Here is a 27,866-nt window from a genome sequence, read left to right on the forward strand (position 1 = left end):
CTTTTGTATCACCACCTCATGCATTTATTCATTGTGGAGAAATGAAATTAAATCAGTGGCGACTGACCAATAGAGGGCGCTAGGGCGCCGCCCCACCACTCCACACCAGAAAAAATATTTAGATGAATCTAAACAGCGAGAACTAACTTGAAGTGGGCATGGGGTTTTTTATTGTATTTTTTGTAATGGTAAAAAAAATGCAATTGCTGGAACTCCTAAATGTGATATCATTCCAAAAGTCAGCTCCGTGCACATCGGTTTTGTTGATGGATAAATTAAATTACAGCAAATTTTTTAACCATGTTAAATGCTGCTTTCTTCAAATGTCAATGGTGTCTCTGAGTTGAAATGGTCAAAATGTAATTAGGGGAAACGTCAACATGTTAAATGCAACATCCCGGAAGTCTGTGGTGTGGTGGGGTTTTTTTTTTGTTTTTTTTTGTGGGCATTTTCATGGTGAGACAATGCAATTGCAGGAACTTGCAACATCCAAAAGTAAATGGTGTCATTTCATGAAGGTCAAAAATGTTACTGGGCAATATTCAACATGTTAAATGCAATGTCCTCCAAAAGACAGCAGTGTCTGATGGGTTTTATTGGTACATGTAAATGTTGTGGGAATGTCAACGTGTCGGTGTACTATCTTTCAAAAGCATGTGGGTTTAAGTGGTGGATAAATGTAATTACAGACATTTTAAACATGTCAACACTCTTCAAGTCAGGCTTCTGTGGTTTTTAATGTCAGTGGGCAATGTGGGCTTTCATGGAGAAAAATTTAATTGCAGGAAATTTTAACAGGTTAAAAGCTGCATCCTTCAAATGTCATTGGGTGGTGGGGTTTTCTTTTTAATAGTGGATAAATGCAATATTCAAGTGTGTGTGTTGTCTTGTGCTTTTGTCGGTTTTACATGTTGTGCGTCATGCTTTGTTTTTTATGTTCCCCTTCCTGTCCTGCACCTTGTCGTGGTGAGTGGGCTTTCAACCAAGACAGGCCAAAACTTGGTGGGCTTTTTATTTTAAATTAAAAACAAAGACAGCCTGTGATTTTCTCCACGCAGGACGCTTGAGGATCTGTATGTGTTCCATGATGTCGAGGTTGGTGGACTTGGTGGTTAATCCAGGACTTGCTCCCCTAGAGGTTGTAACTCTTGTCTTCAGTTGGCTGACAGATTGGAATATAAGAGAAATGTGATGCGAAAAAAACTTTGTTCATATGTACAGATTTTGTTTTTCATTAAAAAAAGGAACTCCATTTGTTTTATTTTTGGTCTTTTCTAGCATCCCATAGCTGTTGACAAACTTGGCTACATTGCTAGTGTCGCTCATCACTGCCTTGTTACAAGTTCAGGTTGGCAAAGTGGACCTGAAACACTAAATCCTCCCCCGAGCTGGAGCGGCCTGCCCATCCAGCATGCTGCTTGTGTACGGGTTCTGCTGAAGATCCTCATCATCACAACTCCTATTGCTACAGCAGAATCTGAGAGGTGCTTCTCAACCCTGAAGAGAATCAAAACCTTCCTCAGGAACACAGCATCCCCTTCATGCATCGGCCTCTCTATGGAGAAGAAATTTGTCTCAAGCTTCTCTCAAGGATGGGACAAAATTCATGTACAAAAAAAAGCTGAATGTCATTGTTGCTATTGTTAATTTCACTTATTCAGATACTTTAGTACATTTGCTTGCTTTTTGGTATATGTCCATTTTGGAGTTTGGTTTAACCCCCCTAGAGAGAACTACACCAGCTGCCACTGCATGAATTGAAAATTGAAAATCTAAGTAATTACAATAAAGCTTTTAAATGCTAAATGGGCACAAATGTAAATGAAATGTAACATTGACATTCTTCAAAATTGACATGAAACAAGACAATAAAGTGATCTGGCTTTTCTGGGTAGGTGTTTATTTTCTCCCCCCTTCTATTTCTTGGTAGAAGGAATGGGCATATAATATCCATTCTAGCACACATTACTTCTGACTTTTTCTTCCCGATATTCTGCCTTTAGACCCCTGGCCTGCAAAGAAGCTTATATCCTGCATGCTGCTTCTTCTTTTTAGTTCTCTTTCAGCCCTGGGGACCCAGATTTCTCCTACCACCCATGGAGAGTGGCTCTGCAGCGGGTCGTCACCCTGGATCATCACATAAGCTGCCACTCGTCTGCTCAGCCAGACAGATCGACCGATGTTCCTTCATGAAAAGACTAACCTATTTGCAGAGCATGAAGCAGTACATCTTTCTCATATTTTGCTGTTTCTGCTTTAACATTTCATAAGTTCTAGAACTATAACATAGATCATAAATATTTTCGGTACGTGTCACCAGATGATTGAGACCTTCTTTCATTGTACGATGCTAATCAATACTGCATCTCAAACTGGTCATTTATTGAACTGGTTTATGCAGAAAGTTTTTCATTCCTTGATTTTAAAAAAGCAACATGGCAATATAAACATAATATACATACAAAAAAATCTTAGCATTGTTATAGCATTGTTTTTTCCCCCAAAATGTTATAAAACATAGGCTACGTATATTTTCGTGTTCCTAGAGCTGTAGCTGCTCGTTTGGGCTGCATGAATGCCCTGAAGCTCTAATAGTAACATCTCCACACATTCTGCTCCTCAGATCAACATGACATGCTGAACTGGACCCCTGTGGCTGCAGGCTGCAGGTGGACCCCCCACCGCCCTGTGGGGGGCGCTAGAGGCCTGGACAAAGGACCACGGCAGGAACGAGGCCGCGCAGGCTGTCGACTCTGGATCTGCCGCAACTTTCATATATAATGAGATGTGAGTTGTGCGCGCACTGCAGGAGAACCGGTTAAGTTCTGTTTAAACCAAAATATGTACAAGCTGCACATGTCTCCAGTTCTTCGTGGACATGGAGCCCCTTATCTATTTACAGAATGTTGGGCGACAACAGATTGGCCTAGACACGGGTTTCTTCTTCTGAAAACTAACAGCCAGCATTAAAGCGCCACCATGCCTGGATAAAGAGGAACAACCATTTGTTTCCAGATTTGCTCAGATGCGGAAAGTTGCTGTATCCCCGCTCTATGTTTTTTTATTTCTTTAAAAATAATCGATGACATTTCATAAGTTATCTGTTGTAACAAATTTCAAGCATTTGGTCATTATGTTTCTTTAAATGTGACCAAGTCGGCTAGGCCGTATCGCATCATCTTTTTGGTGGATAAATCTGGAAAGCTTGTCATGGCTCTGATGTACCGGAGCGGCCTGGTGGGTCAGCAGCTCTGCAGGTCTGTGTTCAGAGTCCTGGTGGGCGTGAAGAGAAAATGAGAGGAATGGAGATCTGCTCTGCGCAATCCTGCCCCGATACATGTTTGGGTCGCCTACAAATAGGTCAAACCCACCGCCCTCATCCATTTTTTCTTGTGTTGTGTTATAATGGGACACTGTTATTGCACATACACGAGCAAAAAAAAGTCAGCCGTGTTTTTTTTTTTTTTTGTTTGTTTTTGTCCAAGTCTGTATTTGGGAACACGGACTTAAGGTCGTAACACGCCTGCAGCGAGGCCACTGCACAGCGTGGGAGTGAAACCGCTTCGCTAAAATGTGTTATTGCAAAGATTATTACATTCCTGCTCAGCACAGTACCAACTAGAGAGAATACACCGCCTACATTATAGGTGGAAAAAGTCCCCATAAAAAAAAGAAAAAAGTTACATCCAAATGTACGGTTTAGTTCTATGTAAAAGTGGACTTTTCTATTATTACTTTTTCTATCCGGGGGCTGTCTTTCTTCCCTCTAGGACCTGTTGAAGTATGCAGCATGCTTCTCGTTTGTAATTGTGTCATCTTGGATGAAGATGGTGAAGAATGCAGTGCTCGGTTAAAAGCTCCCCCCCCCCCCCCCCCCCTCATTGGGCGTGAGGAAGCGAGCTAAAACCAGCCAATCGCGTCTCCTTCCGCTCCTACACAGCGAGAGAGGCGCCGGGAGGCGGAAACTTGGCTCTGGTTGTGTTCTCTATATAAACGGTTGAGCGTGCGTGTTTGCCTCGATGTATCCGGCCCAGGTGTATGCGCACTGACAGGGCCAGCTGACAGACCGCACAGGCGGCGAGCAGCAACAGGAGGGCGTAGTATAGTAGTGTCGGGTGGACCTGACTTGAGAGGGCACCCCCCCTTTTCTGAGAGCTGAACCAGAGCTGAACCAGAGCTGAACCAGAGCTGTCCATGGTGCTGAACCAGAGCTGAACCAGAGCTGTCCATGGTGCTGAACCAGAGCTGAACCGGAGCTGTCCGCGGTGCTGAATCTTGGGGCACGACCCTGCGCGCAGAGCAGGACCCAAGACAGACTAACATAAAGATTAAAAACAATAAAACAAAAACAACCTGCTTGGAAATATTTCCTGTATGGATATATAAGAAGGAATAAGTTATTATTATTATTATTGTTACAATAAACGAGGAGGAGAGATAAGAGGAGCGGAGGTGATGGCCAGACCTGCCCCCGCCCTCTGAACGCAGCGCCGCAGCCACGCACCAGCGGAGCCTACGTGCACCAGGACAGCAACCGAGGCTTCCCACCAGTGAGGTACGCCTTTTACGTCTCTTTCACGAGGAGAACTGGGGAGATACATTTACTAGGCTGTGCTTCTAAAAGGGTCCCCATGCTGCTGCGACAATGGGCTGCATCAGCTCCAAAGCGCCTGTCGGTAAGGATGGATTTGATTTTGCTTTTCCTGAAAAAGCACGCTGGAGAAAACATGGTTTTAATTGATGTTTTCGCATTTGTTTTGCTGCAGCATGCCGTGACCGAAGTGGTGATACTATATACTGTTAGGGCAGCCGAGTCATATGCAAACGAAAAAAGGGGCCACGCTGCACTTGTAATACACCTTAAATGTAATTGAAATGCAGTGTTAGAGTGCGGAGTGTGTGAGTGCAGGAGAAGCGCTCTGCCGCTGCGGAGGGGAAGAGAGTTGAAGGGCTGGTTTCTGCAGCGTAAACATCGCGATGCGACGAGAGTTGCAAACAGCTATTGAACGAGCAGTCAGGCTGAGACCGAGGAGACGCGGCAGCTCCCGACTCCATCGAGGGATGCGCTGTTAGATTGCTTTCAGATCTGTCACGTGAAGTCCTGACACCATGGTTCTGACCGCGCTTACCCAGTTTAGTTACAAGGTAGGACTTCTTTCTGGTTCTCTTCTTCTGGATGCAGCCATGCAAAAATCACCAGATACGATCAATAATTTTTCATGGAATTAAAACGACCGCCTCTTTTTAAGTATAACAAAGATGTAAGGGGCGTCCTTGGCAGTTGTAGTTGTTCTAATGTGAGCGGATCAGTCCCTTTAGATCACACATGCATGGATCCTTCGCTTGTTGCCAAGAAACAAGTTCCTTGTTTCCACGTTTGCTCAGCGTTGTTGTCATTTTTGTTGTTACCTAAAGTGCGTGTCTACTGTCAGTTAAATGTCTCCTATAGGCCCATTTCTACCCTGTCTCCGTGGTACCCGACCAATTTGACCCCCTCCCCCCCGATCGATACCATATGCATCCAATCTCTGTCTCCGAATGACTGTCCCCTTCCCTGATGATTGTAGCCTTTATGTACCGCATGTCATTAATTTCGTTTTTTTTGTTTTTTTTTTAAACCTCTCAAATCATCTCCAATTACTTGATGACTATGGCGTCTTGTCCCCGTCTCCTTGTCGCGAAATGCCTATAAGGACAAGCCCCAGTTATAGGTGCGCTCACACGTCTCTGCAGGCCAACAGCAGCCACCTGTTTGCCTGATATCCACCTGTGTGTGATATCACAAACCTGTGGGTTTGTGTGTTTGTGTAATATCACAAACCTGTGGGTTTGTGATATCACACGGTCTGGACCCAAAAGCGTCGATTCGCCGCTTGTCCCGAAATAACGAGGCCTTTATGTCTATAGTTCCCACGACAACAACAACTATAGGAGGCGTGTGGATGTGTGAATGGCAGCCAGACCTAAGAGCGCAACTTGAGGGGGGGAAGTAAAAATATAGCCTACACCAAGAATGCGCCTCCCAGTCTCTTTCAGAGGAGATGCGACGCTGCTACTGCTGCGTTTTACGGAGATACTAGTCTGGAAGCTGTCAATAAAACCGCCTTTAGTTTGAAGCTATCCAAAAGGCTGGCCTCTCGTTATGAGTAAACACTACTAGACATGGTTAGTTGATTGACTTGCATTACATTTGATAATTATTATCATCTTATGGTCTTGGAAATCCATGTGGACAAAAGCGTCTCTTCCAAATCTGTCATGAACAGTCTCATCTCTCTTCTATGCGGCAATAATGAGGAATAACCCAATTAACTGCGGTTTAATCTATTTGCTGAGGGGCTGCAGGCATATCACCATACATGCTTTGTGGTTTTAAGCCTGGACAATCTGTGTTTATCTGGCTCAAGTGAGCGTCAAGCTCTGGAAACCCACGCAGAAACCAAACCCGCGCGCATCCTTCACTCCTATGAACAATACTTTCAGGGACTAATGTGGCCTAGATTCAACGACACAATACATCTCATCACACCCAGTTAAACAGCACATATTGAATTCTACTGGCAGGAAACTTGAGCTCAGCGTTTTAAACGGCCAGCTTTTCACCCGCCGGTGTGAGTGATTGGTTTTGATACAGGACTCAATATTGGAGATGGGTGGTGTGGACTAATGGAGCGCGTTGTTCTTTTCACAGACGGTAACCAGAACCGCCTCCCTGTAGTGGAGGGCCGGAAAGAGGAGCCAGGTACTGACATTTAGAGGCCCACCTCTTAATCTCGTTTTGCAAATCTGATTTGTAGAGCGGCGAGTTTAGGCCAACGGGTAGGAGCTGTCCAGGGTCCTGAAACCCTCCACTAATGTTCTCAGTAACAGCACAATAAGCTCCTATGGTCCACCATGATTCCTGTGTCTTCGAGGTTAGGACTGGACCGCTGGCAAAAAGGTTAAACTCTTGTAATCAGTCGGATAGTCATATATCTGCAGGCAATTATGTGACGTTTGCAGCCAGGAGGTTGTTCCGTGACATTTGTGTAGAGTTTCTGATCCAGCCAGAGGGCTCTGGTAACGTGGCCTGGTCAAAACTATTTGTATTTTACGTCAAACAGCGTATAGTTCTGCCATAGGCATGTGGCTTATAATAATACTGTTAAACTGCTTCTCTCCCGCTAACAAGAACTGTTTTAAGTTCACGAGATACAACTCCAAATCAGAAAAAAGTCACGGCATAGCAAAGAAAACACACACACACACACACACACACACACACACACACACACACACACACACACACACACACACACACACACACACACACACACACACACACACACACATATATGTTGCGTCACATCAATTTAATTTTCCATTCATTAATTCTCTCTTTTTCTTTAAATCTGATTCAGAACTGGGAGGGGGGTGGGGCTTGTGACAGGGTTGAGCTTTTTAGACACAGAAACTACATCCACGAAAAAGTGAGTCTTTCAGGAACAAAGATCTCGACTTTGTTAACAAATACGTGAGAAGACAATTGAAACGTTAAAAAAAATAGTGTTCCTTCAAGAAATATTTGAAGGGAATTGCAAATATCTCCCTTAACAATGCATACCGTAATTTTTAATAAACGTGATTTTTTTTGTTTCTAGATTAAGGGTAAGGCTATAGACCTAAACTGTACACTTTCTGATCCCTCAGACAGCACTGCATCAAGAACTGCCATTCATCTATAACCGACCACTTGGCTAACAGATTACTGGGAGAAATCTTTGTCAAGCACCACGATACAGAACTCCATGCCCAAATGCCACTTACAACTTGAATGAAGCTTTAGGTTAAGCCTGCCTAACATACGCTAAGACTTTTCTGGTGTTTTCTGGAAGAGTTCTTACAGGAGGAGTGAGACAAAATGAAGACTAAAACTTTACATTGCTTCTATGCTCAATCCCAGAATCTGAAGTGTTGTGAGAACGAATGACAAGTGGGCAAAGATAAAGGCTTTAGTGTCACGGCCTTATGTGGAATGTATATCAGACTTGAAATGGAAAACTGGATGTGTATTAACAAATAAATTGACAAAACAAGACATAAAACATCGTGGGTTCACTCTGTCTGCAGTGGAAAAAACAGTCAATGTAAATGTAGGGCCACTTGTGCATTTTGTATTTGTTTTTTCTATACCAGCTTAACTTTTTATGGTTTGGGGTTATGGTCCTGCCAGAGCTGTACCTGCATGCATAGCATGGCTTCAAAGTGCATGAAAGAGGCCTCCACACGTGCCCCCCAGTGTTATCTCACTACATCCAGTCCCTGCTTTTTGATTTGTATCGCAGATGAAATAAAAAATGTTGCTCTGTAACAAAGCACTTTCTAGAATCTAGGACCTACATCTTGATGGTGCCGTGGCTTATAAAAAATGTAAAAAAAAAATTCTAAAAGCATCTAAATGAAATATTTCTGTTTAATTTAATGATTTAGAAAGTTTAAAATGTTTTCTTAAAAACAGTTAAAAACTTTTTCTTATGGTACGTAGCTCTTTGAGTCTCTTTGTCTTTGTTTAATGTTAACAACTGTTTTGTAGGCGATTTGGAGCACCATTTAGTATTTTATGTTGGTGTTTGAATGGTTGTGTGCATTTTAGGGAAAAAAATGCAGTGAGATACAATAACATTACATCTTGGTTTTCACCCCCGGGTGGCTACACATGACTCCTGATGGAGGCATGGGTTGGCATGGTGTTTGCATCTTAGTAATTCAACCTAAAACTCATATTTAACAGGAAAAGTTTTGCTCCAATATTGAAAAGTAGAACATCATCAGTTTAGCTGCTAAAACAGCTGTAATTCAATAATATTAAGCTTTTTTTTTTTGGAGCTGCTGTTACGTTCACGTAGCTCTCTTCCTCCTGACAGTTGCGGTTGATGGTTCATTACGCGTGGACTGGAGTGCGCCAAGCTCCATGTCTGATCTCACACTTTTGGGGAACACACGGACCTGCTTGGTGCACAGACTGATACTGACAGCACCTTTGGGCTTCCTGGACTTCAGCGAGGTGCCATTAATTCACTCATTATTCCAGAAAATCTTTTAGCTTGCTATAGTTTGGTGTATATTGGTGGTTTCACTGATACTTTTTACATCAACTTCTTTTAGCTGTAGATCACTTAAAAGCTTTGGTAGAGGGTAGGCTAAGTGCTTAATGGCATCCTGATTCAGTAAGCAAGATGCTACATTAAAAGTAGCGGTAGTAAAACATTGAATGTGTTGCTTAAGAGAACAGCCTACATGGGAATAAATGCATTATTTATTCTTTTTTGCAGTTATTCGATTCAAAACCTTTTTTTAAGCACTTAGTCCTTTTCAAAAGTAGGTAGGTTATGAGATTTTATAATATGCCTCTTTCAATTTGTGACTGTCGCTCAGGAATAATGTAATAATCTTGTGAAACGGTTTCTGGCACAACGGTTTCTGGCACAACTTCCAATGTGCGTCTGAAGACGTCGAGACTCCAGCAAGCTCATGGTATGTCGAGAAACTAAAAAATGGCCGGTGGGCTTTGGCTTGTTAAACTAGGAAAAGCATAAAGCATTAAAACAAAAAAACAAAAAACAAAAACATTTCACTGATCAGACACTTCCACATTGCTACAGCACTGACATTTAATTCATATTTTATCAACACTTTAATGAACATCTGTACTAATTTGTTTTAGTATTTTCATTAAGATACAAAGAGGAACAACAGTGATAATACCACAAGTTAACCAGATAATCAGATGCCCAAGTAATCGGTGGCCGATTATGGGATATTTTTTATTCAGCTTTAACCATAGAAAAACCCTTATAATAAAGCATCACAACTAGAGGTGATTAGGACTTTTGCACAGTAGTGTACATTAATCAGTGTGAACTTAAAGCGAAGGCTTGAGTACATGGTTGGTTTCAAACCAGTTATTCTCCATGGTTTATTAGATCATTTTGTATTACAGCATTTCATTGCCTCCTTTAATTCTTTATTTCGGTTGATTTCTAAGTATGTTGAAGATTGATCAATTCAATGGTGTCCCAATTAGTTATGGCAATAAACCAAAATAAGATAGGACATCCACTAAATGAGATGCAACGTTGATGAATACAACCGTACTTTCCCTTCTATGTCAAGTCAATAGGTCTGCTGTGAAACCGCTCAGTTAGCAGAAGACTGTTTCACATACCATTTAATTTCATGAAAGGAAAGACAATGGCTCTTGGATGCAACAGTTCTTACCCCTCTTGATGTATAAAAATCAAAGAAAGGATGTTAAGAAAGATGTACACGCAGAAAGTCTTTCACTTAAGTTAGGCAATGATAATGCCTACTGTTCTATTATTTAATTCATTTGTAATGCAGTTTTATTATGGTTATCAGGATAAATGATCAGCATTTTAATTTCAATAGTACTATGAGCTCGCGTAAACTGATGAAAATACTTTGTTATGCCTGCATTTTTAAACACTCTAATTATATATAAACTCTATTGCAATATCTTTAATGCAGTTAAACAGTTCTGTGACTTCACATGATCAGGCCGCGGGTAACTTAGTTCAATACAATCTACTCGGTACTTGCTTCCAATGCCTAATCAAAGATGACCGTCTCTCTGTAAATCACCATATGAAGTTTAATAATGACCTTATTAATATAGCCACCCAAGTCATTTTCAGCCATGTCTTTCTACTTTAGTTTTTATATATGAGAACTAGTTGATGTCCAGTTATTTACATGTCATCAGGCATGAATGACAAGTCATTTTTCTCACTTCTGGAGAAATTATAACACAGACTCTACTGACAGTTCGTTGTGCAGTGATCATCTTGACTGGAGGTGCCACTTTTGTTGTATCTCACTGATGATTTGGTTGCATCACAGTACCTTTTGAATTTGACTTTGAATTTCTGGACAATTGCAGACACATAAAATATGTCTTTTCTTTTCTTATTTTTTCATTTAACTTGGCTAGTGGTTCGAGATAACTGTCAAATGTCATTGTCACAAAAGAAGGAAAGAAACAGAACTGTAAATAAACTAAACTAAATCAATCTTCAAAAGAAACTTAACAGCAACTTTAGTTGTTAGCCATACTTACAGGACCGTAAGATGGTTAATACAATATTCTATACTCTTAAATTCTGTTGGGTTGAAGGTAGACAGATGCTTATAATTGGGACAGGGGTGACGATGATGATAATGATGATGATAAATCCACCTTGCTGTTTTTATTTATTTATTTACATTAGCACACCATCTGGATGTGAATTCTGGGTGGTGCACTGAGCCAGAAAGATGATTAGCAGGGCCTAAGTGATCCATTATGAGATGCAGCCTATTCTTCTTCATGGGCATAAAGGTTCTGACCACGAGTGAGCAAGACTGCTGAGCTCACTGCAACATTTCCTCAGAGAAAGTGCTTCTCCGAAGCCCAACATTTCAGGGAACCCTAAAAGGATTTACAGCATTATTGTCGGTAGGAAATATTTCAACAATTCATGCCTTTATTGAGCAAGCGTGGTCAACTTCAAAATAAAGGTGTATTTAAAACTAATGAATGTGGCTGTTGTGGTTTCACTGACTGACATTATCGGTGCATCAGTCATGTGAATTGTTTGATGGTTCCTGTTCGTCACAGAAGTCTCAATTATGGAAATGTTTATATAGAGAGAGGGGGGACATTTAGAAAAAATATGATAAATGTGTAATGTAGAAGGAGGAAAATGATGTCCAGACTGTTTTGTTTAGATATACTTTATTTACCCCAAGCTGGGAAATATTTTTGTCACAAAGTGAAGGAAATTTTAATCCAGTTTGCGTCATTCAGATCATTCGTAGCCTCTCTTCTGATGTGGTTTGGACTACTACAGTAGTGCTGCGTATGTGGCAGGAGGATAGACCACTGACAAAGCCGCACCTTTGTGTTTCTCGTTTTATTTTGGGGAAATAGATAGGAAAGCCTAAATGAGTCACTTTGCTTTTACAGTGGCCTTTGTTATTCTTGTAAACAGGCAAAAGTCTGATAAGTTGAGGGGTTTTATATACACTATGCGTGAAAGCTTCCAGCTGCAGCAGAAAGACACAGATTAGGCTGTTTTTTAATCCCACACCTGCTCCTAATAGGAATAATGTGTTGAAGAATCTATTGTGTTTGTCTCTGTGCTGGTTTTAGGTTGGATTTTTTATTTTTATTTTGACATTACGTGCATGTTTATATGTGTGTGTTTGAACTTCTGCCTTGATGAGGGACAAATATCTTCCCCGCTGTCATATGGCAAGACACAGGGACAATGACTAGTAGTCAGTTTATCACAGGGCCTTTACATGTCCATGAAGTGGAAAAAGAAGCTGTGTAGCTCTGTAAGTGAAGGGCTTTGTGTGTGGCTCATCCTGCTGTTCGGTAGCGCAGGGGGAAGGACAGGATGGAGAGAATAAATGGAAGGGAGCATGATGACACACGCACACACAGGTTGTATCCACATTTAAGAGCTCTCTTATGGTTACATATATTAGTGTGTGGAGTGCAGGCAGATAGAGATGTCAGGTTCTCTCATGAGGCTAAAAACATCTTTGTTTGAAGTCACTTTTTTAGCCCAAGTGTCTGAAAACAAATCAAATATACTCAGCTATAAGTGGACAATAAGAGCTGGTTTACATTTGATTTTTCATTAATGGCAAACACAATATTTAATTCCTGCACTCCCTGACAGGATGTGCTATGTTTCCTCCAGATTATCCTCGCTTGGATCTCTGAGCCGCTCAACAGCACCACAGAGTTATTGCACCTTGCATTATGATGCACTCACAATCTTTAGGTCCCCCTTCACTTTAGCAGGACCTTTAGGACAAATAATATTGTTGTTTGTTATTCAGCCTATTATTTTGTTTTTATTTAGAGAAATTGACAGGTCAATGACCATGTAATGCTTCTTTGGTTACTCAGTTTAATCACTGGAATTTGATGTAGTTTCATATCAACAAAGTCTCCCGTCCAAAATGTGAAATTGATATTTTGATCCGCAGTGCAAAATGTGGAAGTTTCATTGTAAAGCTCAAATAACAAACCCTAGTAAATCGATCACAAACATAATATTAGTCATAAGATGTTCAAAGGTGCAGACAGCAGAATTTATCCTCTGAGTTAATACTATCTATGCTGCCATGAATGGTTGGTTAGGGTTAATCAAAAACAGACAAACAAACAAAAATAAACATTGTTACGGTAGGTTAGATATTAACAGATGCAAGAGTATGGTTTGGGTTAGAAAGCTCTTGGATTGGTTTATATAATAATACATTTGTTGACTACACATCAACATCGTATTGTACTGTATGAATGATGCCTAAGAAACAACTCGCAAAGTAAAAAACACTTCAAAATTTCTGTGCCTACAATATTTCTGAAATGTAAACAAACATCTATTATGTGTTTTGTCCTGAAACTTGGCTGTTTCTTCTCAGTTAACAAAATGTGGACTGTATTCAGTAGTGACTTTTAATGAAATGAAGCAAAATAGAAAGATTTAACCTCAGTGTCCTGCCAATGCAAAGCTGAGATTGTTTACTCAGTATTATTATCATGTATTTATTCATTTATTGATATTCTAGAAACTAATTGATGTCCATCTAAATGAAGGCAAGTGAAACCGGAGTGTCAGACATGTGCAATCAGTCACAATGGGGCCAGACAGTCAGCTCCTGTTGAGATATACTCGCCTGACCAAAACCATCATCAAATTGCTCAGTCAGCCAAGTGTGCTGACCCATATCGAGTTGCAACATGGTAATGTCAGCTCGGAACGTGGCCTTTGCTGTTGATGTGTCCATTTACCACATGAAAACGAGTAGGCCTATAAAAAGAGTAAGAGACAAAAGGCCGTGCCAACACAATACTCCCTCTGTGCTCCGACGGAGGACAGGTAGGGACGTAAATCCTTTGTCTACTGACAGGTTCTCTTAATTTTCTGTGATGAAAGGACCCATGCAGCTGCAGGGCACATTTGTTTTTCTAATGTATTTATCTGGTTGAATTTGCAGTCCATCAGAGGACAGCACATGTCATCAGTCACATCTAGTGCCACTTTAATAGCTCACTATGATGACTCTGACTCTACACTCCTTTTGGATACCTGCTTTCGTGGGTGCAGCCGTATACAAAAACACTGAGATGAAGTTTGAGACGAGTGACCTCGCTTACCTGAACAAGTAATTTGTTTGGTAATGAGCCATCAGTCTAATTTAACAAGCTACTGCAGCTAACTTGTGGCAACAACAACCATCAACTTCACTGACCTGCGGTCTTTAAGTTTCTGATTGAGTCTTCAAGAGGAAACGGAATGTAAATCAGGAGTGTTTAAACTGGAACCTGTATGTGTGATTACATGCTATGCACAACAGCAGATCCTACAAAAGTCAGATTTCAGCAAAGTATGCGCAAAGTATTCTGCATGCATTTGTTGCTAGCACACTGCTTGAGGCCAATTAAAGAGAAAATCCTCTGGTTTTTAAAGCTTTGAAGAACAGTGAAGCAGCTCAAGCACTTTGACGACAGGAGTCTCTTTTTCCACCAAAAGTTGGCAAAAGGCTTTAGTGTGAGCCGTAGCAGGATGTATCCAGTACTGACTTACTTATTTATTTCTTGTCATTTCAGGTGAATGTTGATGACACCACTGAAATGTTACCAAAATCAAGAAGAGCTCTTACCATTCAAGAGATTGCTGCATTAGCACGATCCTCCTTGCATGGTGAGTGTGGCGTTTTCTGCCAAAAGTATTATGTGACCCAATATACTCTGATAATGAACATGGAGCCACTGAAGAGCATGAGTCCTGATATTTCTTCTGCAGGTATTTCACAGGTTGTGAAGGACCACGTGACGAAGCCTACAGCCATGGCGCAGGGCAGAGTAGCCCACCTGATAGAGTGGAAGGGATGGTGCAAGCCCATGGAGACCACAGCAGCCCTGCAGTCCGACTTCAACTCTTACTCTGACCTCAGCGAGGGAGAGCAAGAGGCTCGCTTTGCTGCAGGTAGGATTCAGTGTTTGCTCTGTCTTTAAGCATTTATACAGGAAAATGATCCACATCCTTCAAATTTCACTGATCTCCAGACTTATGAACATTTGTAAATTATAGAAAAGCATTCACAAAATTGTTTCAATACATGAAAAACCCTTCCCTACAAGGAAGTAAGCATGCATTTTGCAGGGGAATAAAATTTGATTTTGTACGATCATTCATACAATTACATTACTGCTAAAATGATGTAAATGTGAAAAATGTCGATGGATATTTTAATTGTGACAGTGTTGATGATGGCATTGTGGTTGGATTACAGCCAAGTTCGATTTTTAAAAAGTCCGACACAGCATTAAAGGAACGCTGAGGTGTTTTTGTGGTTCCGGCCCATTAATTTGGGAGAATAATACAGGAGATAAAAGACAGATCGCTGGATCCCAAACTTCTTATAATGCAGTTTTGAGGGCATTTTAATGACAGAGAAACCCATAGAACTTTCAAACTTGGCACCTGGCGTTCACGGTAAAATAACCTCAATACCATCTCAATACCATACCAATGACATCAAGATTAGTTGCTTAGACTTGACAAACCCCTTTGATAGCACATGGAGACAATGTGACACATATTTTGCAGCATCCATACTGCAGCATTCATCCTCCGGCAATGTCAAATTTCAGCTACACTGTGATAAATATTAAACCTTTCTTCTAAGCAAGTCAAATTAACCAGAAAGAGCTTGTCAGTATCTGCTGGCCCTAACTCCCCTCCCCATCAGTGTCCTCTGTTACTGCTTCACCTCATCTCTGACTGCTCTCTTTCAGTGCCGTCCCTTCTGTTTGTTGCATTACATCTCTCCAACTCCAAATGTCTCTTCCTATAATGTTCCTCTCTGCCCTCTCTATCTGCAATACCTCTTTTTCATTCTCTTTCACTCCGTCCTGCCTGTTCATCCATTCTGTTGCTCACTCCCTGCAATGCAGGCTCTCAAGGTTAATTTGCTCAGTAAGGCTTTGCCCCTGGCTAGTGCCTCCGTGACGGCGCAATTTTCTTATGTCCCTCTTTTGCTTTGTTTGTTGCCTTTTTAATGAGCAACTCTTTCCAGAGTGTTGCTGTGTTGTTACCCCATCATACGATGTTATGGCTTTCTGTGCAGCTTTGAAGAGTCCTAAGGATTTATCTGGAGTAAAGCATCTACAATGCTTCCAATAGTTTTTTTCAGCTCTTCAAATGGTCACATACAGTAGTTCAAAGCTGACTAGACGTAGCGTGTCTTGCAGGTAAAATGGCACGGAGGCCCAGCTGCTCTTGGTGTCATGTGATTATGTTTAGACAGTATATTAAAGTTGCTAAGTCCTGTCTCTTCAGCTTCCATCATCAGTATGCAGCCACTATATCAGGGAGCTGCCAGTTGTGCTGACTTTGTTCATTCTTTTCAAATTTCTCCTTGTAGCCTAGTGATGGTGTTGCCGTGGGTGACGGGACTCATATCAGGGCATGCATTAATGCATAAAGCCTGTGTTGACTGTGTTTGGTGTGTATGCAAGCGTAGTTAGATGAGAACCCTATGCTATAGTCAAACATGTGTAGGTGGTGTCCTGACAGGAGAATGTGCAGGTGGGGTTGTCCACGCACACACACGTACACCTCTGCTATACTTCAGTGCAGCGTATACTGGACTGACAGATATGGAGCGTAAATGAAACAACACAAAGAAAGTTATTTTGCTTAAACTGTGCGTCTGTGCATGTGTGTGCATGCTTATCTACCTATGTACATTTGCAGCAAATCATTCTGCAGTTAGTTTGATTTGTTAAGTGTTAACTGTCCTCCTGGCCTTTGTCGTTTCTAAATATAACAGTCAGCTACCACATTTGATATTTTTTTATACATTTTATTACTCTTTTACTGTATATAAACTACAACTGATTGTAAAAATGTTCAACTTAATTAAACTGTATTCATGCCTCCTGTCCGAATGTCATGGTGTGACCATAGACTGTGTAGGAAGTACTGGATACTCAGCAAGCCCTCTCTTACCTTGCACAGCACCACACCATGTTGCAACACGGCTGGAACATTCATAGTTAGGTGTCATGACTAGTTAATATAGTCCCGGCACCTGGACTTAAGGGTAGTTTTGCAATTAAAATGCTATAAGTTCTCAAAGAAACAGTTTGGTAATGATGGTAATGGGACTTGAGGGCTTAAACAGATTTCACAAACCAGATGAAACTGTTGCAAAGCTCATCTGAGTACTCATGTCAGTGCGACAGTGTGATTGGCTGGGTATGTGCCAGGATATGCATCAAATAACACCCCCGTGATGCTGCTACACCAGAGGGGAATGTAACACCCCCTACATTTGTGAACCATACTTCTCTATTGAATCCCTCCCTTGTAACGCGAGAGCCAAGCCTCGCGTTACAAGGGAGAGATTCCATCTATTACAAGATGGATTACCATCTTGAGGTACCTTGTTAATGTGAAAGTACAGTATATACATGATGGGTTTGCATCCAATAGATCCAGACTGTGTCAATGAATTACTATATGCACAATGTTTAAGTTTGTGACGATAAAATGTTATAATAGTGGGCTTGGTCCTACTTGTTACTGCATCATTCAAGGGTTGAACAGACAAAAGAAAAAAAGTAGTGCATTTTTCCCTTTTATCAGCCCTATTGTATGGTGTTTTTTGCAGCTCAGTAACATTAAACAAATGTTTGTGCAGGGTAAATACTTTCACTCTTCTTCTGTTGAAGGAATTCAAAGAAAATACTTTTAAAGGAGAGCTAAAGAAGAGTCTGCAGAATCTCATCTGTGGGAGGATGTTCCAATGTTTGTGAGGAGCGTTAAGGACCTACAGTAGCTACAGTGGAAGAGGAATGAGAACATTGATCACCCTTGGTGAAAGACAGTGCATGAAAACTGAGCATTGACCACAGTGAAGAGACAGAGAGGGACACACATAAAGAGGAGACTGAGGAATGTGAAGTGGGGGACAAGGTTGAGAGATTGCAGAGAGCTAAAAAAAAAGGAATAGTTGAAGAAGAAGAGTCAGGTGAATCGGAAGTGAATTTAACTGAGAGAAGTGATCGGGAGCAAAAGCAAAACAAACAGAAAAACAACAGATTTTAAACTGTGGACAGAAGTGAGTGTGAGCATGCATGGCTGGTTTCTGTGCAGTCTGTGCTCAACTGGGGACCTTGCCAGGGTGTACCCCGCCTCTCTCCTAGTGATAGCTGGAATACACCACAGTTCCCCTGGCCCTGAATAGGATGAGTGGAGGAAGGAAAACAAAGCAAACTGATTAAATCAATCTGTGGCCAGCTGCTGATGTAGGAGATTAGTGGCTGTAGCATAATCGTAATGACGCTTGCTTAGTCAGCTCAAGACAGGTACACACACACACACATATATATATATATATATATATATATATATATATATATATATATATATATATATATATATATATATATATATATATATATATATATATATATATATATATATATATATATATGTCAAATATATATATATATATATATATATATATATATATATATATATATATATATATATATATATATATACAGTACATATCGGGATGAATGTCCTGCAGAAGCACTCCTTCCTGCAGCGGGGTGTTTTAGGGAGCTGCTAAGCACACCCTGCAGTGATGTGGGTTATCTATGATGGATGTCAGCTTGGCTAACATCCTCCTCTCCCACCACCACCACAGACTTCAGAGGACATCCCAGCACAGAGCTACACCTCCGCAGCAGTTTGTCAATCCTGCTCCTGTCCGTTTTGGTGCATCCGCTCCCCCAGCGGACCGCTGCATAGAACAGGGCAGATGCCCCGACAGTCAGAAAAAGTCTTTAGCAGACTCCTGCAGAGTCCTGCAGACTCCTGCAGACTCAAGGACCTCACTCTCCTCAGCAGGTTGACTCTGACCTGATTAAAAATTACTCTGTAAAACCTGAAGCGATGAGTTTGGGTGTTCATATGCTCTCTCATGAACTGTTTTTTTTTTGTAATTCATCTAAAGATGGTGATTAAAAAGACACATCAGACACGTAAGCCGCTGTAAGTCCACTGCACCCTGAGGGATGTTACTAGAGCGAAAGAATTCCCTACTAAATCAACAGCACATGTGGCATAGTTAGCTCCCAAATACTTTCTTGTGCGCCTAATTAGCTATAATCTTTTTTGCTTGAGATTACATGTCTGGGTATCTGAATTGATTACTGAATTAAACATTTTGAAATAGCATGTCATGTTGTTTGGGGCCACGTTGGTTTAAAAATATGCCATTTGCAGCTGATTAACAGCTTTACTGTTAATTTAAATCCTAGTGAGTGAGCATTGTGTGCTATTAACTGCTATGTTATTGTCTGCATAGAGTAGCACCCCTTTTTGCATTGACCCCAAGCCTCGGTGGATATAAGATCACAGCAAACAGATTTTAGCTGTTTTTGAACTCATGGACAACCCATCATCTAGTTGGTTCTCCAGACTTGTCTGCCAGTTGTTGTGGGTATGACACCATAAAAGTATTGGTTATGGCACAATCAGCCAGTCCCCTGACTGCTGTGAGCAGCTTCTGCTAATGTCCCATAGCATTATGGGGTTGCAATAGGGAAGGTGGACTAGTGCGTCGCATAGTTAGAACATTTCCTGGAAAAATCACCCCCTCCATTTTTTTTATTTTATTTTTTTTAGCATCATCTATTTTATGGAATGTCTTACTTTCTTTATCCTTTGTACTACATTTTGGGTTAATTTTGAACTTGTCACTGTGGGCCAACCACTGCTCATCCCTATTATAGGGATCTAGAGCAAACTGACCAAACTGCAGACAAAATGCAAATATTTAGGATGTAATTCAGTGACACAATCCTTTGGCCTTTTTTTTTTTAAGTAAGCATGTTAGTATATTAGTTGAAAATGGGCAAGTCTCTTACACACTGCAAAGGGGTGCAGTTTAGCTGACTTGTGCTTGTTGCAGACTTCAACCTCTTTACCTTTTGAGGAAAGCAGTTCCTAGCCATATTTTGATGCTGATATTTTAATAAAACATTAACATAATAAACATACACATTTAAAAAAAAACACAGATACAACCCACACTTCTTTGTGCTTCCTCTTGCTCACTGTCTCCTCCGTAGTGGCAGAAATGCAACCTGCATATAAACAAAATCAAACACCAGGTGACATCCGTTTGAAGCAGAGCAGACCGGTGATGATCCAGCATCGACTGTAATGGGAGCGCTGTACGTGTCCAGTGTCATTTTACGCTGTGCCCAGTTCCTCACACAGATTTGTCAATCAGGAAAAACAACTACATGGTGTGGGGGAAACACTGCCGCTCTGTGCCTTCTTGTTACCATGCCAACTGTACGGGTGTTCATGTGCAGCTGGTGTGTGTGTCTGCAGGTGTGGCAGAGCAGTTTGCCATCGCAGAGGCTAAACTGAGGGCCTGGTCCTCTGTGGACGGCGACGAGTCAAACGATGACTCATACGATGAAGACTTTCTGCTTGCCAATGAGCCCGCCACGCAGAGCACAGGTAAACACACACACTCCAGCTGAATCACAGCTATTGATTCATACCCCATTACCACCCCCTCCCTCCTACATCTCTCTTTCCCCTCTCCCTTTGTCTGTGTCTTTTATTGTCCCAGTGCCCTAGTTTTCATCCTCTCATGGCTTTTTGTTTGTCTGTCCGCGCAATTGTATATGCCTCCTGCAAGTTTAATATCATGTCCTTTTCTGCAGAGGCAGTGTCTCATGTGAGGATGGTGTGTGAGTGCGTTATAAATACTCACACCGTACTTGGCCACAGCAAAGTCTTGATTACATTCAGCCGCTTAAAACCCGCACTGCAGCTAATAACATACAGCTCTATGTGATGGCTTCTTCTTTTTTTTTTTACTATATATATATATATATATGTATATATATATATATATATATATATATATATATATATATATATATATGTGTGTGTGTGTGTGTGTGTAAAAGAGATTTATTTACAATGAAAGCCGAAGGTTTAACCTCTAACTCTAATTTCCCAGACACTGAGAAATGATAGGTTTTAGTGGACAGCAACATCTTTTCCAGAAAACTCTCACTGTTTTTTTTTTTTTTTTAAACAAAACCTTAGGTCTGAATGGGTTAAACGGTTTTGATTTTATTAGTATTGTATTTGTGTATTTGTTAGCCCTTAAATAGAACAGTTATTAGAATATTGTTATTTCCCCGTTTGCCCTTTATTTAGCTGTGGTAACATAAACTGCAACCAGCTCAGTGCATCTAACATAAATATATTCAGCTTCCATTTTTGACACACAGACAGATTATATATCTCAAAGATACTCCTTCATCTTAACAGACTGTAATTTTTTGCATTGTGTGAATATTTTGATTGTACTAAAAGCTCAAGCTCAATTTCTTCCAAATAAATTGTTGGTAAAGCAACTTTTATATGTCAAAAGTGTTGTACAGTATCGATCATGTACAAAAGTCTGCATTATTTTCATTGTTTGCATGGAAGTAGCAGTAAATAACATACCAACAAGACAGTCGCAGATATCTGAACCTTTAATGCTAAAAGTTTCCACACTCTGCATTGAAATGAGCAAAAATGTGTGCGTAAGTGTTCATGTTAAACCAACTCATAAAATCATTTTTTCTTCTCTTACTGTTGTTCTTCCTCCTTCAGTCTGTCTCCAGTCCTCCTTCATGCTTACAGTGTCTCCCTCTCTCCAGATCTGCCGTCGTACCCGCCCTACCTGAAGGACCTGATCCACAGCCAGCTGTGCCAGCAGCTGGGCCTGGGAGGGCCCTGCTCCGAGGGTGGGGGAGGCGTCGGGGAGGGAGGTGGGAGCAGAGACCCCTCCCCTCCGGCCGGCTCTCCAGACACCATGTGCTCCAGCCTCTGCAGCCTGGACGAGCAGCACCCGCTGCTGCGTGACCTGGGTGCTCACCGCGGAACCCACTCCCACAGCAACGCCGCCGAGCTGGCCGCAAAGATCCTGTCAGCGCTGCACGGAGGGGAGGAGCTGCTAGCTCGGCTCCAGAGGGTAGGGCAGAGCGGGCCGGCCGGGGGCGACTGCGGCTTCCACAGTCTGGGCAGGGGCGGGCGGGGCAGCAGGCCCTGCGGGGGTCAGGACTCTCCTTGCTACTCCATGTCTTACTCTGAGACGTATCTGTCTCCCGGTGAGGACGATGACACGCCCTGCAAAGACTATGAGAGCCCCGTGTGCCACGTGGAGGCGGAAGGCAACGGGGTGGAGTACCCGCCTCGCTATGACCCACGCAGGAGGGTTTCTGACGTGGCCTCCTCCGGAGTCGTTTCCCTGGATGAGGAGGATGAAGAGGAGGAGCTGGAAGAGAGGGCAGAGGAGCCCAACGAGAATTGAATCCCTCCCTTCCATCAACCAGGGGACTTTCTTTTTCTCTTTGCAAATTCCATTTTCCCCACGGCGTTCAAGAAGTTTGAACGTCTTCCTATGATCTTTATTTCTCCACCTCTGACTGATGTATAAATCATCTGTGTTTGCCTTACTTGCAGCATTTCACACAATGTAACGGCTTTGTCCCCTTTTCATGCCTCGACTCTCTTTGCTTTGAAGGCGTCCAAACAATCTCTGTCATCACTCTGAAAACAGTGAGCCCTGGACTCGGTGTGGCAGACAGTCCAGCAAATCGTTGGTATCAAGCGCACAGTTTTCGGCTCAGTCCCTGTCTGCTGAGCCAAGACTGAATTATCATTGCATGTGTTTTGCAAGTGCTGAAATTAATGGGCTGACCTGGTCTGGAGCACGATTTGTAACCTCAGCTGTGCTGTAATACTCGTGCCCATCTCCCCAGCTTCTCCCATGGGAGGGCAGGTTGACATTGCATCCTGCCACCCGCCCGTACCTTTGCACCTCCTTCCCTCTCCTTTGCAAGAGACTAAATAGCATCCTTTGGGGCATGGCTTGCTGAGTATGCCAAACTATTTAACCCTGTCACTACCAATTATGAGTAAATGCTGGAATGTCTTCAAAGTGACAGGACATAGTATGTATTTTAAGATAACAAAATCAAAAAAAGGGTTGGTCATAAAAAATGTGACAGAAATGATATGCTTTTGTTGTACGAGTTTTTCTATCACTCAAACATGTTGTTGTTCAAGTTATTCCAAACATCATTATTATGGACATCTTTCTTGATTGTGTAACTGCAACAACTGGATATTCCTAGGTGTTTCTGTGGATTCCTGCATGGAAGACACCAAAACTTTGGTTGTCTGAAAAAATAAAAACACACAGCAGCATCAGCAGTTACGACAAATCAACAGAAATCAGAATGTTCCTGAACGGACACAGTTTGGACAGTGAAGAGATAAGTTGCACCGGAGATTTTCTATATTTTTGTATGCGTTGTCTTGCTTTGATCTCTTTGCCTATGCGGCGTGCCAGTGTATGTGGTTTTTTGCACGAAGCTAATGTGGCTGTAGATTTCTCCTTTTCTTCGTTATCACTGTGTGATATAATCTACTGGGAAAAAACGAACAAAACAAATGTGAACAAAAAAAGTTTGGTTTTTAATATTTTACTTTAAAAGAGGATACTGTGATACAGTTTGTTATTGACATTTGTCCTGATCCTCATGAAGAGCTCTCGTTTTTTTCATTTATTCAAAAACTAGAGAATGCTATTCACTATTTCCTCTTGTACTGACTATTGAAAAGCCTGGCCTTTTATTCAATACGTTCCCTTCTTTTCTACAATGCTTGCAAAAGGGCATGTTTATGTGACACATGCAGTATCTCCCATCTCCATGGTGACATGAGAAACTCCGCTGAGGTGATCCCAAAGGGAGTTGTCATTCATACAGCTCAGGTAATCCCATTGGACGAGAACATCAGTGCATCCCACCCATGCTCACAACATCACACTGATGTCATGCTCATCCTTCATGTCTGTGTGTGCATGTGTGTGAGGGATTGTGTGTGAGAAAGTCTGGTGAGCGCAGTTATTTTCTATAAATAATTAAAGCACAGGTTCAATCCCCACCTCTATGCTGTTTGTATGGAAATGCCTCAATGAGAGACTTTGTGTATTCACATTTTCTGAAATTGTGTGTGTGTGTGTGTGTGTGTGTGTGTGTGTGTGTGTGTGTGTGTGTGTGTGTGTGTGTGTGTGTGTGTGTGTGTGTGTGTGTGTGTGTGTGTGTGTGTGTGTGTGTGTGTGTGTGTTCATGTGGTTGCATTGTGAGGTGATTTATCCCATTCCAAAACCCATCTAATGCAGCGATTCCCTTTAAAACAATGTCTGAGCTCTTGTTGGAGAACCTTTACTGATTCTGGAGATTGTTTTTTTTGTAAAGTAATATACATCAAATTAAGGGATAGATCTTTAATTACTAAAAAAACACCATCTATTTTGCAGATGTATTAACGTGAAACTAAAAGGCAAGGAATCCCAGTAAAGAGAGTAGAAGAAGTCAGTGATAACTCAGGGGGAACTACTGAAGCTGTGCCTTTCATACACCACATTTGACCTCCACAGTTGCATCATCTTCATTATCACCATCATCATTATTGCACCTTCCATGGTTATTGAGGTTGAGTAAAATTCAACAGTTTGTAGGTATTCATTTAAGGCATCAAAATCCCCTGTTGCATCTCCCCGGTGGACGCTCCTGCTGTGGTTAGAGGTAAGAGTAGGGCCATTTGCGTCATTGTCCTTTTGTTTGACATTAAAAGCCAGGTGATGCTGGCTAGACGAGGTTAAACTTTTGTCCTGGTGTAGTGATGCAAGCGCGCTGACGTACCCCGACCCTTTCCCCCTTCACTCGTCTTTGTATTTATGAGCTGACTTTGTCCCCCATCGTGTATGCATTTTGTATGCACCTCTCCAGGCAGTGTGTTTGTGTGTGTGCATGTGAGATAAAAAGACAAGTACCTTGATTTCCATTTTCTGTTTTTCGGCCTCTCACATCCAGATGAGTGCATTTTATTATTACACTTCTGTGAGCCATGACTTCATCATTCATGGACATAGACTCTGACTGCATCCTAGATTACACCCCAACTCATTTTGTGGAGGTGACTCAGTTTCGGACTTCCTCGTATTTTTATCCTCATGAGAACATTTTGTCCTCTAAAGAATAGAAATAAAAGGCTTTCCACTGATTCCCAGACAGCCTGATGAATGTGTCCCTTCGCCATCGTTCCTTCAGTGTCCTGTCATTTTGCAGACTCCTCCTCTCCTGTGACATTGCGTCATGTCTGCACCCCCCACACACACACACACACCAAAAAAAAACAAAAAACACCACACACATGCACACACTCACTTTCCCCTTCCATCTGTTGCCCCATGCTCCCCCACAGGGGGTTATAACTAAGACGACACGTGACTGCTACCTTTCACTAGAAGCAATTAGCCTGTGATTGTAAAGCTGGCTGATGATCAGACAATGTGAATCTTTCCCTGACCGTTTTAGTTTAAACCTTCTTCCTCCTTTTATGTATAGACCCTCCTCAACACGACAAGTTTGTAAAAGTGAAAGCGTTTGGACTTGGCTGTCCCAGAAAACTCCTCTCTCTTGGAAGTGATTGATATTTTGGAGCTCATTAACATAAGAAAACAAGCTGTCCTCCAATTCAACAGATGCTCTTAGACGGAAACATACTGCCTCACGCCAGTGCGTGTATGTGTGTCCCTGAGGAGAGTATTTTAGATTGTAGCTTCAGGCAAGTGTTGACATTGGATACTTATCAGAGAGAAGTGCTCCAGATTCTGCATGTGCGTGTGTGTGTGTGTGTGTGTGTGTGTGTTTGCATGTGTGAGATAGTGACGAGAGGACCGCGTGCTATAAAAAGACATCAAAACATCTGTTGGAGAGTATGGTATGAATATTCAGTTGGCGGTGTCACCCTATAACCTACTTACCATTTCAGAACGAAGCGGACGGGCCGTGGGACTGCTCTCCTCACACTACTGGACCCCATTAGGGAACAGTAGGAGGAAAACTTAACGCAACCAAGAATGAATACAAACTGTAAAAATGGGTAAAAACTCCTATAAGAACTAAGTACAAAGTATATACTTCACAGAGATGGATGGTTTGTGTTAAGTCTCACATCAAACTTTGCTGTCTTCATTAAAATGTCCCAGTCCTCAAGGATGTGGGTGCGCCCACACACACCCACAGAGGGAAGAGACTCACGGTGTGCAGATCTTGAATAGTTTGAGAGAGAAAAGCCATGCAAGTCATCCAAGGAGACAATGACACTATGAGCTAACAGTATTGAGGAAACAGATGCCCTAAAATGAATGTGTTGTCCTCTTCATACCTGGGTGCAAATCATCCGTCAGACCCTGAACTTTCTCCTTCCTCTGAATGTCAGTTCTGTCTTATTTCCTCTATTTTCTTTTTTTCTTTGAATATGTTTCATCCTCTTTTGGCTGAATGTAATTATTTGAGTATTGCCACCTTGGACTGGAAAAAAATAATTTGCTGCATCTGATTATTATTTCAAGTTAATAAAATATTGTTATTGTTCTTTCCAAAGAAAAATATGAATCAGGTGTGTGACTTGTGATTTGACGGTGAAGATCTGGTATCATTACAAGCCGTGTTTTATGGTTCTGATTCAACAATGAACTACTACTTTCATCTCTTTCAACACCATTTACTCCTCTCGTTTACTGTCAGGACACACAGCATCAATCCTGCTGAAGTTAGCTCCCTGACATAAGACTTCATCATTAAGTCATCACAGCAAAGGAGAACTAAAAAGAAGGACTGTATGCAGCATCCTTCAGTGATCCTAGAGGCGTTTCAAGTTCCTGTGACATTGGGGCTCCTGCAGGGCCCAAAAGTATTTGTTGTTTTGGAAGTGCAGGCACTGTATCATACAGCAGTTCAAACTGAGACCGGCTTTAATCACCACTCAACTTTGAGTCAATGAAATTAAATCAAGGTGCACTCACTCTGTAGTTTAGTCAAGACTTTTATGAGAACAAAGTAACTTATTAGCAATAAAATCTAATTCAGTAAACTTTGAACCATCTAAATTCATTTTTTTTCAAATCAATTCCATTTTATTTATATAGTATTACAACAGAAGTTGTGTCGGCACTTTGCAGAGACCCAGAACATGACTCCCGAGCAGTTATTACATATATATATATATATATATATATATATATATATATATATATATATATATATATATATATGCATGGTGGATGGGAAGGCGGCTCGGTGGAGGATTTAGTGTTTCAGGTCGACTTTGCCAACCTGAACTTACAGAAAGTGAACATGTAACAAGGCAGTGATGAGCGAGACTAGTTTGTCAATAGCTATGGGATGCTAGAAAAGACCAAAAATAAACTTTTTTTTTTTTTAATGAAAAAAGAAGTTATCAAAATCTGTACATATGCGTCACATTTCTCTTATATTCAAATCCGTCAGCCAACTGAAGACAAGAGTTACAACCTCTAGGGGAGAAAGTCCTGGATTAGACACCAGGTCCACCAACCTCGACATCATGGAACACATACAGATCCTAAAGCGTCCTGCGTGGAGAAAATCACAGGTTTTTTCTTATTAAAATCTTTTTTTTAAAACACCCAGTTTTGGCCTGTTTTGATTGAAAGCGGAGAAATTAACTTCCAGTCCAGGTAAACTATGCTACTGTGGCTGAGCTCTCAAGCCGCCCATGAATGTGTAGCGGAGGTAACCTAAATGACAAGACACACAGACACACACAGACACACACACACGTTAGGGGCTAAATGTTTTTCTTTATTTCATT

The 27,866-nt window shown here is 41.5% G+C and overlaps 1 protein-coding gene across 5 annotated transcripts; it reads left to right on the plus strand.

The window, feature by feature from the left end:
* Positions 1-4,212: 4,212 nt before the first annotated feature.
* On the plus strand, positions 4,213-26,562 carry fam131ab (family with sequence similarity 131 member Ab). Of its 5 annotated transcripts, XR_009782479.1 has the most exons (7): positions 5,026-5,145; positions 8,904-9,043; positions 14,669-14,762; positions 14,865-15,047; positions 20,481-20,612; positions 21,818-23,937; positions 26,004-26,562. XR_009782479.1 is itself a non-coding variant. In XM_061718792.1 (6 exons), the coding sequence occupies exons 2-6, from the start codon at positions 8,951-8,953 to the stop codon at positions 22,468-22,470; spliced, it is 1,155 nt and encodes a 384-aa protein (XP_061574776.1). In that variant the 5' UTR covers positions 5,026-5,145; positions 8,904-8,950; the 3' UTR covers positions 22,471-25,349. The 5 variants fall into 5 exon arrangements, 4 of the variants coding, with proteins under 4 accessions (XP_061574777.1, XP_061574781.1, XP_061574780.1 ...); XM_061718792.1 differs by lacking the exon at positions 26,004-26,562 and having other exon boundaries at positions 21,818-25,349; XM_061718793.1 differs by lacking the exons at positions 5,026-5,145; positions 8,904-9,043; positions 26,004-26,562 and adding an exon at positions 4,213-4,676 and having other exon boundaries at positions 21,818-25,349.
* Positions 26,563-27,866: the final 1,304 nt, after the last annotated feature.

The sequence above is a fragment of the Cololabis saira genome, chromosome 4 (genome assembly GCF_033807715.1).
Source record: "Cololabis saira isolate AMF1-May2022 chromosome 4, fColSai1.1, whole genome shotgun sequence".
NCBI lineage: Eukaryota > Metazoa > Chordata > Actinopteri > Beloniformes > Belonidae > Cololabis > Cololabis saira.

Bases quoted from the DNA above. Each gene is read 5' to 3' on its own strand.
- fam131ab (XM_061718792.1), top strand. From the start codon at position 8,951: ATGTCTGATCTCACACTTTTGGGGAACACACGGACCTGCTTGGTGCAC. The intron at 15,048-20,480 runs GTAGGATTCAGT...GTGTGTCTGCAG, and splicing joins AGAGGCTCGCTTTGCTGCAG to GTGTGGCAGAGCAGTTTGCC. The intron at 20,613-21,817 runs GTAAACACACAC...CCCTCTCTCCAG, and splicing joins GCCCGCCACGCAGAGCACAG to ATCTGCCGTCGTACCCGCCC.